This window comes from Poecilia formosa, unplaced genomic scaffold, assembly GCF_000485575.1.
Source record: "Poecilia formosa unplaced genomic scaffold, Poecilia_formosa-5.1.2 Scaffold0, whole genome shotgun sequence".
NCBI classification, from domain to species: domain Eukaryota; kingdom Metazoa; phylum Chordata; class Actinopteri; order Cyprinodontiformes; family Poeciliidae; genus Poecilia; species Poecilia formosa.
The window spans coordinates 7,299,456-7,314,282 of record NW_006799939.1 but is presented as its reverse complement, the minus strand read 5'-3'; the positions used below and the strand labels follow the sequence as shown (position 1 = coordinate 7,314,282).

The following is a 14,827-nucleotide window of genomic DNA, read 5'->3' as shown; positions in this document are numbered from 1 at the left end:
AAAAAAAATAAATAAATAAATAACATCCAGAAACAATCTACACATCTCCAGATGCTTTCAGGTTTGCTCTAAGAATGAGTTTTCCTCATGGAAGCGACTGTACGCCCTGCTGTAACGTTAACCGCACATGGCATTAATCCCAGTGTGATTTCTCTGCCTACCAAGGGGGCAGCTCTAATATCGGAGAGTGAGGCAGTAACCTGGATCCTGCTGTGAATTTAATTTGATGGCGAAGCGTCTTATTAGCGGCACAAGCTAAGCTTTTCTCCTGCTCTGGGATTCGGAATCTGTTTCCTCCTGACATACTTTTCACAATTGCGTTCACACCGAAGACATCGCCTCTCTCTCCGTCTCTCTCTCCCTGTCTCTCTCTCTCTCTCTGTCTCTCTCTCTCTCTCCCTGTCTCTCTCTCTCTCTCCCTGTCTCTCTTTCTCTCGTGGCTGCACTAAAACGGTGCCAATTTACATTTAATTTCAGCATCTTACAACCTAATCTCTATGCGCCAGTTTGAAATGAAAGCGATAGCTTTGTTCGGTTCTGCACGTGTTCCAGGTGAAAGTGCAATAAGTCTGTCACGTTTTTCCACCAAAAATTAGAATTATAATTTGAGGCCGTTGACATGTTGCCTAGCAAGTGTGAACTATATGAGGTACTATAAAAAATAAATAAATAAATAAATAAATAACTAGTTTCAAGAACAAGAGCTGAGAAGCTTTTCATAGTTAAAGTAATTAAAGGATCAGTAGCTTTGCTGTTTTTGTCTCATAGGTGTTTTTTGTTTCTAGATTTAGCTTTTTCTTTATCTGGGTCTTTTCTGTTATTTACCGTGATTGTTTTCAGTGACACAGATCCCATCTCTGGTTGCTATGTTACCATCTGCTCTCCATTCTCCATAAACTCATCACCTGACACTTAGATAATAAATTGTCCTCTCAATAACTGTGATGGACACAGTTATTGGCACTCCTAGTAAAGATGTGTTAACAGTGTTTAGGTTCATAATCTCAGGTAAAAAAAATTAAAGAAAAGACACAAAAATCCAACCATTAAGTACATTTACACAGCGGGGAGAAACAAACAATTTTTGTTTTTTACAAGGAAAACAACATTTTTTTAATTTATGATTTATTCTTTACTGATTGGATATTTAACATTTAATTGTCTGAGTATTAAGAAACATATTAGTAATCCATTATTTCCAATTTAACCACAGTGTACAGCTAATACGAGAGAAGTTCAGTGTTTGTTTCAAACAATTATTCTTATAATATGTTTAAATTGTTGTTTTTTTGTGAGATCATGCTGCAGCAACAATTGATCCATTTAGTTGATATTTATTTGCATAACCACATTCATACTAGAGGTGCCAAAAAACATAGCTGGTAAAGAACTGACTTGTTTTGGTTGTATTTACCCAGAATGCAGTGCGCATTCTGGGTAAAAGCTTCCTGCTTTCGGAGCAGTCTCCGGTCCACTCGGCTTGAACCGCACCGAAGTTCGCTTCAACCGAACTGAGACCTAGATTTTTAGGTCCACATCAGAGTTTGATTGTGGTTTCACACCTGACCAGACCAGCCTGACCTTCCAATCAAACAAACTGGAGTCTGATTAAAGCGAACTAAACAGGACTGGTGTGAATGCACCCCATATAACTTATACTCTTGCTAAAACAACGATTTCAGGAAGGTAATTTGTTTCTTCTTTTCTTTGCCACACATTCTCTCTATCAAGTGGAAAGGCTCCACTTGATAGAGGGTGGAGAGCAGCACTGTACAGTTACAGGAACATGGAGACGTTAGTAGGCCAGAGGGGTTGCAGGTGCTTACTGAAGTTAGTAGCTACCTTTAACTAGGCCACTGCACATGTATTACCTGAGGTTAGTGTCTGAGGCACTCCTTTGGTGCAAGTCCTCTTCTTTATCCATCAAATCCTCCTGAAGCTCCTGGTCTCTGTCTATCTTACTGCCTGACTCTGTGCTCTCACCCTGACGTCTCTCCGCTTTACCAGCCTCCCTTCCCCTGTCTCCAGCCTCATCTTCCTCCTGCACTTCTCCTAACTGCTCATCCACTTCCCATGAATGCCTTCTCGCTTGCAACGGGCTGAAAACGGAGACAGATGCGAAGACAACAGCAACACATGCAAAGCAGAAAAAAAAATCAAAGATAGCATGAACAACATAACGACAACCAGAGATCCAGAGATGCAGTGCAGTGAAGAAAGCAAAAATGATTGAAGAAAAAAAAAAGAAAAACAAAAGAGCAAGCTTAGAACAAAACACCATGCAAATGAATTTGGTTTCAGTCGGACTTGAGACAAGATCAAAAGATTTGGTGTCATTTCGTAACACTTTTGGGTCACAGACTGCGCCACAGCATGACTAAGCAAAATTTAAGAAGTTTGATTCTTGTGTCCTAAAAACAGAGAGCTTTGAAAAAACGCTGTATAAATGAGTCAATTTCTCTTTTTGGGTTCAAATAGGTTCAACAGAAAAAAAAAAAANCTGGCCCAGTCAAAGTTCAGATACAAATCTAATTGCGAGTCAGTCATAAGACATGAAAATTGCAGTTCACACTCAGTCCAGTCTGGTTGAATCTCAGCTATTTTGTGAAGTGGAATTGGAATAATTTCAGACAGACTTTTAACGGCTTGCAGCAGTGAAAGGCAGATCTGCAGCATCGACTGAGGAGGGCTGAATACAAAAATACATGTCAGAAAACCATTGACCTTTTTTCCTTTTACTTTAACGGTCTGCTTTGTGTTTATGAGACATAAAATAATTGCAACGTGACAAAATGTGAAAAGGTCTAACGGGAAGGAGTACTTTGGCCAGGCACTGTAGGCACACTGCAGCTGTCACATAACAACCGACCACAAAGTGGGACGAGTCATCAGGTCAAAATCAGAACCAGTTTCTTCTCTGAAAGTGAATCCATTCGGTAACTTGCAACATTTTAATATAAACCATTCATGGCGTGTCAAGTGAGTCTGAGCTGAAAAGGTGCAGAGAGACAAACATCAAGTGATGAATGCGACCTGACAGACAACACATGGATGCAACATTGAAACACAGAGCAGCACGAACAGCAAAGCAAAGTCTGCAAGTCTTCATATTCTTTGCTTCAATCTGCAAACTAAATCCTCCTGCTGAAGCGCTAAAAAAAAAAATAAATAAATAAATAACATCCAGAAACAATCTACACATCTCCAGATGCTTTCAGGTTTGCTCTAAGAATGAGTTTTCCTCATGGAAGCGACTGTACGCCCTGCTGTAACGTTAACCGCACATGGCATTAATCCCAGTGTGATTTCTCTGCCTACCAAGGGGGCAGCTCTAATATCGGAGAGTGAGGCAGTAACCTGGATCCTGCTGTGAATTTAATTTGATGGCGAAGCGTCTTATTAGCGGCACAAGCTAAGCTTTTCTCCTGCTCTGGGATTCGGAATCTGTTTCCTCCTGACATACTTTTCACAATTGCGTTCACACCGAAGACATCGCCTCTCTCTCCGTCTCTCTCTCCCTGTCTCTCTCTCTCTCTCTGTCTCTCTCTCTCTCTCCCTGTCTCTCTCTCTCTCTCCCTGTCTCTCTTTCTCTCGTGGCTGCACTAAAACGGTGCCAATTTACATTTAATTTCAGCATCTTACAACCTAATCTCTATGCGCCAGTTTGAAATGAAAGCGATAGCTTTGTTCGGTTCTGCACGTGTTCCAGGTGAAAGTGCAATAAGTCTGTCACGTTTTTCCACCAAAAATTAGAATTATAATTTGAGGCCGTTGACATGTTGCCTAGCAAGTGTGAACTATATGAGGTACTATAAAAAATAAATAAATAAATAAATAAATAACTAGTTTCAAGAACAAGAGCTGAGAAGCTTTTCATAGTTAAAGTAATTAAAGGATCAGTAGCTTTGCTGTTTTTGTCTCATAGGTGTTTTTTGTTTCTAGATTTAGCTTTTTCTTTATCTGGGTCTTTTCTGTTATTTACCGTGATTGTTTTCAGTGACACAGATCCTATCTCTGGTTGCTATGTTACCATCTGCTCTCCATTCTCCATAAACTCATCACCTGACACTTAGATAATAAATTGTCCTCTCAATAACTGTGATGGACACAGTTATTGGGACTCCTAGTAAAGATGTGTTAACAGTGTTTAGGTTCATAATCTCAGGTAAAAAAAATTAAAGAAAAGACACAAAAATCCAACCATTAAGTACATTTACACAGCGGGGAGAAACAAACAATTTTTGTTTTTTACAAGGAAAACAACATTTTTTTAATTTATGATTTATTCTTTACTGATTGGATATTTAACATTTAATTGTCTGAGTATTAAGAAACATATTAGTAATCCATTATTTCCAATTTAACCACAGTGTACAGCTAATACGAGAGAAGTTCAGTGTTTGTTTCAAACAATTATTCTTATAATATGTTTAAATTGTTGTTTTTTTGTGAGATCATGCTGCAGCAACAATTAATCCATTTAGTTGATATTTATTTGCATAACCACATTCATACTAGAGGTGCCAAAAAACATAGCTGGTAAAGAACTGACTTGTTTTGGTTGTATTTACCCAGAATGCAGTGCGCATTCTGGGTAAAAGCTTCCTGCTTTCGGAGCAGTCTCCGGTCCACTCGGCTTGAACCGCACCGAAGTTCGCTTCAACCGAACTGAGACCTAGATTTTTAGGTCCACATCAGAGTTTGATTGTGGTTTCACACCTGACCAGACCAGCCTGACCTTCCAATCAAACAAACTGGAGTCTGATTAAAGCGAACTAAACAGGACTGGTGTGAATGCACCCCATATAACTTATACTCTTGCTAAAACAACGATTTCAGGAAGGTAATTTGTTTCTTCTTTTCTTTGCCACACATTCTATCAAGTGGAAATGCTCCACTTGATAGAGGGTGGAGAGCAGCACTGTACAGTTACAGGAACATGGAGACGTTAGTAGGCCAGAGGGGTTGCAGGTGCTTACTGAAGTTAGTAGCTACCTTTAACTAGGCCACTGCACATGTATTACCTGAGGTTAGTGTCTGAGGCACTCCTTTGGTGCAAGTCCTCTTCTTTATCCATCAAATCCTCCTGAAGCTCCTGGTCTCTGTCTATCTTACTGCCTGACTCTGTGCTCTCACCCTTACCAGCCTCCCTTCCCCTGTCTCCAGCCTCATCTTCCTCCTGCACCTCTCCTAACTGCTCATCCACTTCCCATGAATGCCTTCTCGCTTGCAACGGGCTGAAAACGGAGACAGATGCGAAGACAACAGCAACACATGCAAAGCAGAAAAAAAAATCAAAGATAGCATGAACAACATAACGACAACCAGAGATCCAGAGATGCAGTGCAGTGAAGAAAGCAAAAATGATTGAAGAAAAAAAAAAGAAAAACAAAAGAGCAAGCTTAGAACAAAACACCATGCAAATGAATTTGGTTTCAGTCGGACTTGAGACGAGATCAAAAGATTTGGTGTCATTTCGTAACACTTTTGGGTCACAGACTGCGCCACAGCATAACTAAGCAAAGTTTAAGAAGTTTGGTTTTTGTGTCCTAAAAACAGAGAGCTTTGAAAAAACGCTGTATAAATGAGTCAATTTCTCTTTTTGGGTTCAAATAGGTTCAACAGAAAAAAAAAAAATAAAAATGAAAAAACATTCTCATTCCTGACTAATAACTTTACAAAGGTATAAAAGTAGGGCAGTAGTCTCGCTAACGTGGGCGTGAACTTACCGGATCTTGCGGTTTCCCTGCGGCCGTTCTGATTGGACAGACATGTAGCTGGTGCTGCTGAACCGAGAGGCGCTGCTGGTTCTCGACACAGCGGACACGTCGCTCACATCGCTGTCCGATGACTTGGCTGACAAGTTGTCGGAGCCCCGCGGGTCTCTGCCTGAGCGCTGCACACAAAGGACAACAGATCATAGAAGGTATTTCATTAAAGCAAGGCATTTGGCAAATATTTGCAAACTAGCATTAGCAACAAAAAAAAAAGAAGAAGAAAAATTATGATTGGAACGTGCCAGTAATTTAACACGCAAACAATGAATCCGTTACATGTTAAAACAGAGTCATTTAGGTAAATATTTAGTTATTTCATATTTACAGTCAATCATGGAGTCATTTCAAACCGTAGCTCAAACAAAACTTAACATTTAATTTGTCAGCTACACCAATCAGCTTGTCTACAGCTGTTAGCTCCCCCTACTGACTGCTAATGCTGAGAGATAACATAAACTCAGTACGATTCAGCACACCTTTAATAAATAAACATGTACAATGAATGCAAATATGCTTTGCAGTGTAAACCAGTCATTTATACTAACTGAATCACTAAATGTTTCATGTTTCAGGTCAGGTAGAATCACCAAAACTGTTTCTCTTTGCCAAACGTTTCAATAGTTATAGAGAATTTTAAAAAACTTTCTTCAAAATCAGAAGTTTACATACATTTATTCTGTGTTTTGTTGAATTTTTGCCCAAGTTATTCAGTTTCCACAAACTCCTTGCAGTAGTTTGGTTCATCTCTCCTGATAAAAGCAGTGAATTATTCACATCTGTGCCCAAGCTTTACGTATTGAAATGTCACTTCAATATTTTTCATAATGTTCATTTGATCGCGATGTAATCACCAAAAAAAAACACACACACACACACACACACAGCTCTGCTGTTAGCTGTTGGGATGGGGATGGTGCTATCGCCTCTTTCTTTCCCCAAACATAAAAATAATCATTGCATGCACATGTTTCCATTTTAGCTTCATCACATCATGAATCTCCCCAAAGCTCAGGGTCTTTGTCCTGAAGAGCATTTACAATCAGGAATCTGGCTTTTGGAGTACTGACTTCTTCCTCTCTGAGTGGCTCTTGACCAGGTAGGAGCCGATTCTAATACAGATGATGAGCTTCGCTCTGTTCACACGGCGTCTTCACAAGATCTTTTGGTTTTGTTCTGGAGTATGAAGGTGGAAACTGGCTTGACGCATGTCTGTCCCTTGATATTCTGGCTGATTTTTACTGAGTTCTTCGTTGCCATCCAGTCGATCACACACGGCAGAAGTACGGCATGTGTGAGACGTGCCTCCATTTAACTCAAACATATGTGAATGGACCCATCACAAGCTCATGAAGCCACAACATCGTCATCATCACCTGAAATATAGCAACTGTAAACTTCCAACTTTGAAGAAAGTCACAAAAGTATTTCTATTTTTTCTTGCATTTCGAAAAGGGAAACTGCTAAAAAAAAAAAAAAGTAAAGAAAAAACAACGGACAATAATGGAAAAATAATATTTTCTGTTTTGTTGAAAGTATTGCATACATGAGTATTTATTTCATGATTTATTGATTTACGGGTTGATTTCAGTGTGTTGTTTTGTCCTTTTGTCATCAATTGACTGTGTGAATCTGCAGCCTGTTTGTTTTTATTGTCATTAGAAATAGAAAGAAAATACAAAGTTTGTGCTCCAGGGAGAACACTGAAAAGTGTAGCAGCCTTGCAATTTGAAAGTTTAGAACATACTTATTTACACTTCTACCTCTGCACCATAAGCACTGCGCCTCTCGCTCCCAGCTGCAGACGTTCAGCTCAGCGTTCTGTGTGAGCTATAAATAGATGGCAGCAAGGTTGAAGAAACCTTTTCAAAGACTAAGTCAGAGGCAGATTTTTGAAAAAGTGCAGATTTGACTTTTTCCACAATCTGAATAAGCAGAATCTAAACTAATGAGACAAAAAAAAAAAAAAAAAAAAAAAAAAAAATTACTAATTCATGGTATCCTAGAGCGACAGAATGTTTTGGATTACATGAAATATTTATTTTTGTTCAATTCCTCCTAATGACATTTACGCAGGGTTCATGGTATTACTGTTTATTTTCTATCCAATAAAATAGTAAATCAAAACCAGCAGCCATTAACTGGCTGATAGAGAATACTTTGATTACGCCACGGCTTGCTTGGAAGCCGGTCTGGAATGACACGCAGCCGGTTTGAATCGAGCCGTGTTTATATTGTTCAGGGTCTGTTTACTGTAAGGGTGGCTGAGCTGAGTGTTACAGTAACTGCTCTGTTCAGAGCACTTGCCCAATAGAGTTCAGCTTACTAGCAGACAGAACGCTGTTCTGTCAATGGGAACTCTAGGAAAGCAAATACGCAACAGACAAGAACGACTTGCACCCGAATTGGCTTTTTATAGACTTGCGTTAGCATGTGGCTTCTCTCAGTTCAGTAGTTTTCATAGCACCGACTTAAAAGGAGAGCAGAGCCAGAGTCTTTGTCTTGGCCGCAGTGAGACAGCAGGCCAAGTTCTCTAAAAGTCTTCAGAGCCTTTTCCAGAGCAGAAAGGCAAACATCTGATTATGGAAACAGCTGGTGTCGCGTTCCCAAAAATGATAAGAGGAAGCTCTGGTTGTGTAAACTTTTATTTTTCCATCCCTGATTCCAAACTGATGTGTTAAACATCAGAGGGTTTTTGTTTGTTTTCAGTCAAACACACGCAGAGCGATGAAGGAGTGTGTATTTAGCACATTGCTCTAAGTTAGTCAAATGAAGAATCTGTTCATGTACCATATGAAATTAATAATAATGTTTGAAAGTCTTTACAATTTGCCATATTGCAACCGGAATATTCAACTAATTTTATTGGGATTTTATATGACAGAACAACACAAAGGAAGAAAAAGAATTACTTAAAAAAACTCACAAATAAAAACCTAAAAAGTGTGGCCTACCCATACGAATATTATTTAGATATGTCTCAACAAGCTTTGTAGATCCAAACATTTTTTTACCTTCCCTCCTGCTAAAAAAATGTGCCAATAACTGTGAGTTAACTATGGACATCATAAGAAAAAATGAAGAGATCACTTTAAATGATCAGTTTCTCTGATTTTACTTCTTAGAGGTAAAATGAACATTGTTCTTTTATTCTACGAACTCCTGACAACATGTCTGGGAAATTTCAGGCAAAAATGTTTGTATTTATTTGCAGAAAATAAGAAATTGTCAAAGTAACAAAACAGATGCAGTGCTTTCAGACCTCAAATAATGCGAAGAAAACAAATTCATATTCATTTAGAAATAAAAATGCAAACATTTTAACTCAGGAAGAGTTCAGAAGTCAATATTTGGTGGAATAACCAGGTTGTTTTCAAAAGGGTTCAGTGCAGTGGGCTCTTCATTTTTTACAGAGCTGTATATGTATGTATATGTATTTATGCACTCCTTTGTGTGATCATGCAAAGTATCATATTGTGTTTAATCAATGAAAATTTGTATAAAATACTTTGAAGTTTGTGGCTGTAATGTGAAAAAATATTTTTAGAAAGTTCAAAGGGTTAATAATATTTATTATTCAACTTATTCAAGATATGTGAAAAAAAATCAACAGGAACTAAAAGATTTTTGTGTCTAAAACAAAAATGTTCTATTAAGACATGGAGCAAACAATGAGCATGTTTGAATGTAGCTAAGTGGGTTAGCGTCATGCTCGACAGCTTCCACTGCTCGCCACTGTGTGGCCGTTGGACTGAATGAGAAGCAGACACAAAGAGCATGTTTCCTGGAGTCCAGCGTCTGGCTGTGTCTGTACCTTGTGGTAGTCTTGTTCCAGTCTGGAGTCGGAGCTGGCTCCCTGTTTGTACATGTTCAACTTCAGTTTCATCTGCCTGGTCTTCTCCTCCATGTCCATACCTGTGCACAGAGACACATCCTGGTCAGACAGGAAGTTGCGCTGAAGGGGCGAGGGGTCGGGTGAAAGGTCATTCTGCCGTGGAGAGAGACAAGCTTCTGGTGAGCCATGATGAGACGGGTCAAAATGGAGAGAAGCTTAATGGTTGACTGGATTCACACACACATTCAACCTGTTCCACCTGAGCTGCAGCATATTCAAACTAAAATATTAAAATGCTAAAGTATCTCACAAAATATTGCTAGTTAATTCCTGTGTATTTGCAAATCTCCAACTTAAACCATTTGCACAAGATTTTGCATATTTGCTCCTATTTTGACAAAAAAAAAAAACAACAACTCTCTATATGGCAGGAGTAAATTGACAAACACATAAAAAATGTCTCATTTGGTTTATCCCAGAAATATCTTTAAACTGACGTTTGTTTCAAAGTGCCTATTTATACTGCTGCTTGTGGTTTTATGGTCAAATCTCTTTTAAGCAGAATATGTTCACAGAAAAAAAAAAACCTCCCACAAACTCCAAACGTCAATACAAAACTTTCCACTAGAACATCATCATCAGTTGTTCAGTCCCAAAATATTCCTGGATCGAAAACAGATGCATTCTTTCTGCAGCAGCTACACCTCCACCTACCCACTGCAGCCTTCCTCTCTGCAGCTGCATCATCCGATGGCGTGATCCAATGAATGCAAACACACACACACTGTGCCATGCACATGAGCAATGAGGCTGAACATTCAGACACAGACACACCGACAGAAAGATAAAAAGCAGAACAGATACGTTGAGATTGAGGTTTAAATCAAAGGGAACTCATCTCTCTGATAATTTAATTCTCTGTCACGTTTAGAAGGATGTGCTTATTATCATTTTTCACAACCCACAAGACAGGTTTTTAGCTTTTATCAGCTGATAGATGTAGAGAAATAAAACCAGATGATGATTATGACTGTAGCTGACTGGTTGGATATAAAAACAACAGCAAAAAAAAAAAAATCCCAAAAACAATAGTTTTATGGTCAGTGAACACACCACACCCTAGCACTAACAACACTTGATGTCAAGGTTGTTATTGAGGGAAGAAGGATCAAAGTTAGCACAGAGGTGTGAAGAACCTACTCCAAAAAAAGCTGTTTTTCATATGTTTAGAACTGTTGCTTTGGAGCAAGAAGGATTGTGTGTTCAGACTGGAATTGGACCCACAACCTTTGCGTGTGGGACTATCTCCCACATCAAAGCAGACGGCCATAAGGATGATTGGTCACTCTAAACTGGAACCTAAATGGAACCGTGGACGGACATGTGGGTGTAAACGTTTCAACACGTCTTTTGTATTTTCAGACTGATACTGTCTGAAAGAGAATAGGACGTTCAGCAGGTAACAGGAAGGCTGAATGGAGCGCAGCACGAGTGTGTTAAATCAGAAAATGTTTGCATGTTTTCTGGACTCTTTAATGTGAAGGCGAGGATCTACGTTCCCTACAGGACAGACAGGAAGTGCTGTTGTAGTGATGCTAGGTGCGCTAACTGTACTTAACACGAATACACTAATGAACTCAACTTAAAATAATTTTGTCCCTAGTTTACAGCGATGGATGTCACTTGAGTTCCACGTAGGGCTGAGCAATCTGACTACAATATATTGGTTTTGTATCAGTCAGTATTGATAATTGTTTATTATTTGTTTTCTTTTAAATATTCCAAATACTACCAAACTGACGATGTGACTTTTCCTGTTTTATCCAGTTTCCTCTTGAGCTGTTGTACTCATTTTCTCCTTTCACTCCACGCCGTTATTTTCATATTTTTAAGCAACTAAGTTGATGAACAAGTGGTTGCTAGGTAACCACAGAGCGAGTGAGTTAGTAGATGGCAAAAATCTTGTTTAGCTTAGAGAGGTTAAGCAACTAAAAATATTCAGAATGCTGAATCTGAGCTCAGTGAACTTATTGAAATTTCTATTGCTTGTATTACATATTGATCATGTGTCTACCCCATTGTATATTGTCAATTTTTAAGCTCAAACCTACTATCCAGTATAGATAATTTATGATTTAGATTTTTTTTTCTGGTTTCTTTTTCTAGCCTTCATGCTGTGAAGACTAGATAAAACTATTTGAGTTCTGTTTTGTGTTTTCCAACTTGACAGAATCAACTAAAATAATTTTTGTCAAACAAAAACTTGGAAATCTTTCTTTAGAGAATATCTTTTGTATACGTGGCATTCCATTGTAATGTTAGATACAGTAAACTGTGTCATGTTGGCTAAACATTAAAACTGCTTTTACAATGTTGGTTTTCTGATGAAATGTATTTCTGACGGATTATCTTTGCATTCATAGTTCTTTGTAAGATGTAAAAAGATTCTCATGTGTGAACAAATGATTCACATGAGAAATCTGAGACCAACGTCAAAACAAACAACAAAAATTGAAGCAGCTTAAAGGTTTTTAAATGCCATCATCAAGCTACCACCTAATTGTGAAAGAGAACAGGAAGCTTTTAGATAATTTCCCCAAACTTTCTAGATTTTCTCCAGATTTTAACATCTTACTAATTAATCTGACAAACATGCCTGGAATAAATAAATAAAAAAAAGATCTACAAATAACTAAGGAGGAGCTTCTCAACTTTGTTTCTGGGTAGGACAGGGTCTTGTAACAATAGCTGCATTTCCATTAACTCCAGAACTGCATAAACTGAAATGATGGAATTAAATAACCTTATTGGAAACACACCAATATTAAAAAAAAAAATCGTTTTTTTTTTTTTGCTAAAATGTTTTTTGCGCTAGTATAAGGCAGTTTTTCAACCATATCAAAATAGATGTATTTTGCAAATTTCACATGAGTTAACAGCCAGATGTTACTACCGGAGAAGATGACAAAGAAGATGACAGGAAGTAGTTGGAGGATGATGGTTTTGGGAGGGAAGGGGGGTTTGGACAATGTGGCTCCACCAGAGCTCTCACAGCTCAACAACTCATAAAAAGTAGTGTTGAATCTATAGCTTTTCCGTAAAATTGGCCACTACAATTTCTCCAAAATGCTGCATACGTAGCCGCTCCAAAATATAAGGGGCTTGTTGCTCCAACGCCTGAACAAGATGCAGACATCTCCTCTGATGGCTGATAAATGATGGATGAATTATAAATATATCTCATGTAACCGTTCAAATCTGTCGCTGACATGACTGCTAATAACTCATCGCCTGAGCAAGCTTATTCACATGTGATTTTAATTTAATTTCTTATTTAAAGGAAAAATCGCAATTTTGAAATTGTGTTTTTTCGACATCAGCAGAATATCGACAAGGATTTGCGCACATATGTAATGGAAACACAGCTAGTGTCTGCTGCAATGAAACAGCACTAGAAACTCTTGCTATCATTGAGCCCAGAAAATAAAGTTACAGACACGACAGAAGCTGAAAGCGCCATCTACAGGACAACTAAAAGAGTGCAAGAGAATGGAGTCAAGCAAAGTGCGGACAGAGTAGACGGCTTGGATGAGGGGAGGCAGGTGGCGGTCTGGGGAGGAGAGTAGGGGTGCGTGGGCGGGCGGGCAGGAAAGGAAAAGGAAGCAGGAGAAGAAGAAGGGACAGACCTGAGTTCGTCCAACTTGGTGAGTCCGTGTCTTCTGGGTTTACATCACAAAATGGACAGACACAGACAGAGGAGAGGAACATGGATGTAAGAGGATGCACAAAGGGTAAAAAAGGGAGGGGTGCCAAGTTGGAGGAGGACAGTGTGCGTGAGTGTGTGTGTGTGTGTGTGTGTTTGTAGAGGGGTGGGTGATGCCATCATTGAATGTGTCAGGTTTGAAGGGTTAGAATGAGAGGGAAGTGGAGGAGGGTCAGGGAGGAAGACGGGATTTGGTGGTGGAGGAGGGGGAGGGCACAACACAACAACAATACAACACAACATTGACAAAACAGCAAACACAGAGGACACAAACAAAAATCATCACATTCTCCAACAACACACAAACTCCACCATGGGCGTTGTGGGAAGTTGAAACAGAGCAAGAAGGTGCAAGACTGGGAGAGGCTAAGACAGAGGCCGAGAGTTTAGTCATTAGAAACTGAAGAGGGGAAGGAAATCTGGGGGGGGAAAAAGAGCTGAAACAGGAAAGAGATGTTAATGGATCAAACCAGACAAAAACTGGACAGAGAAAAACAGAGAGAGAGAGAGAGGAGAAGGAGTAAAGGAAGAAGTGGATGTCGCTTCTTGTGGGCAGAAACAGCCTGAAAAAGTAACAGAAAATAAAAAAAAAAACACAGCAGGAACTAAAGACACTGAGCAGCGAGCGCACGAAAAGAAAAAACAGCCAACTGCTTCAGCTGGTGTCTCACCAGAAAGAAAAAGGAAAAGAAGGTGAAATTGGCAAAATGTCACCTTGTAGCAAAGTAGAAGGCAGGAGTATGTGTTAAGATGTAAACACATTGACAAGCAGACGCATGCAGAAGTCAACCGGTTTGTTTCAGAAATTATGTTACGCAACAGCAGTAAGTTCCTGCTCCAAGGCATTTCACTCTGTCTGATATATTTATGCGGAATTCATAATCATATTTTTCTTCCCCTTTATGTTATTAATAACTTTGCAGCCTGCTAGAACCGACTTTTTAGCTCTACAAACTGAACCAAACCCTCCAGTTCACTAGCAGCAGTCAGGACTCTGAAAACAGGAACCTGTTAGCACGCAGGACGTTAGCACATTAGCTACCACCACTGCACATGTGTGACCGCTTCCCCTCAGAGTCATTCTGACCCCTTTACTGCGCAACCTTCATTCCTCATCTGAGGCAGCTCTCACATCACAACTCATTTTTCAAACCACCTTCCAACAAAATTAGCATTTTGATTCTTTAACACCCGATTAATGCCTTTTTAACGAAGTGGAGCATGAAGAAAAAGGCAATCAGAGACAGGTGACTCATTAGCTTTCATCCCTTTGTGACGACCAGCATCATCAAATTAAGAGTGGAATGAGAGCAAGAACAAAAACGATGTTGTGTTGCTGACCAAGAAACATGAGATAAAAACGAGTCTGTTTAAGAAACACACACACATGTTTGTGTTGCTATCTTTGTGGGGTCTTTGCATTGACTTCCATTCATTTCTACAGCCTAAACCTTA

At 39.2% G+C, this 14,827-nt stretch overlaps 1 protein-coding gene across 33 annotated transcripts in view; it reads right to left on the bottom strand.

Moving 5' to 3' along the window:
* The window catches only part of rims2a (regulating synaptic membrane exocytosis 2a), a 169,805-nt gene that overhangs the window by 25,318 nt on the left and 129,660 nt on the right, over window positions 1-14,827 (bottom strand). For 22 of the 33 annotated variants that reach the window (XM_016661050.1, XM_016661135.1, XM_016661447.1 and 19 more), the window contains 3 exons: window positions 13,296-13,328; window positions 9,589-9,689; window positions 5,730-5,896 (listed from right to left, as the gene is read on the bottom strand). The exons of 5 other annotated variants lie outside the window; for them this stretch is intronic. In XM_016661050.1, coding sequence (XP_016516536.1) covers window positions 5,730-5,896; window positions 9,589-9,689; window positions 13,296-13,328 — 301 coding nt within the window. Of the gene's footprint in view, window positions 1-4,942; window positions 5,238-5,729; window positions 5,897-9,588; window positions 9,690-13,295; window positions 13,329-14,827 lie in introns of those variants that run through there. 6 more of the 33 variants (XM_016661167.1, XM_016661958.1, XM_016662034.1 and 3 more) reach the window with 2 other exon arrangements.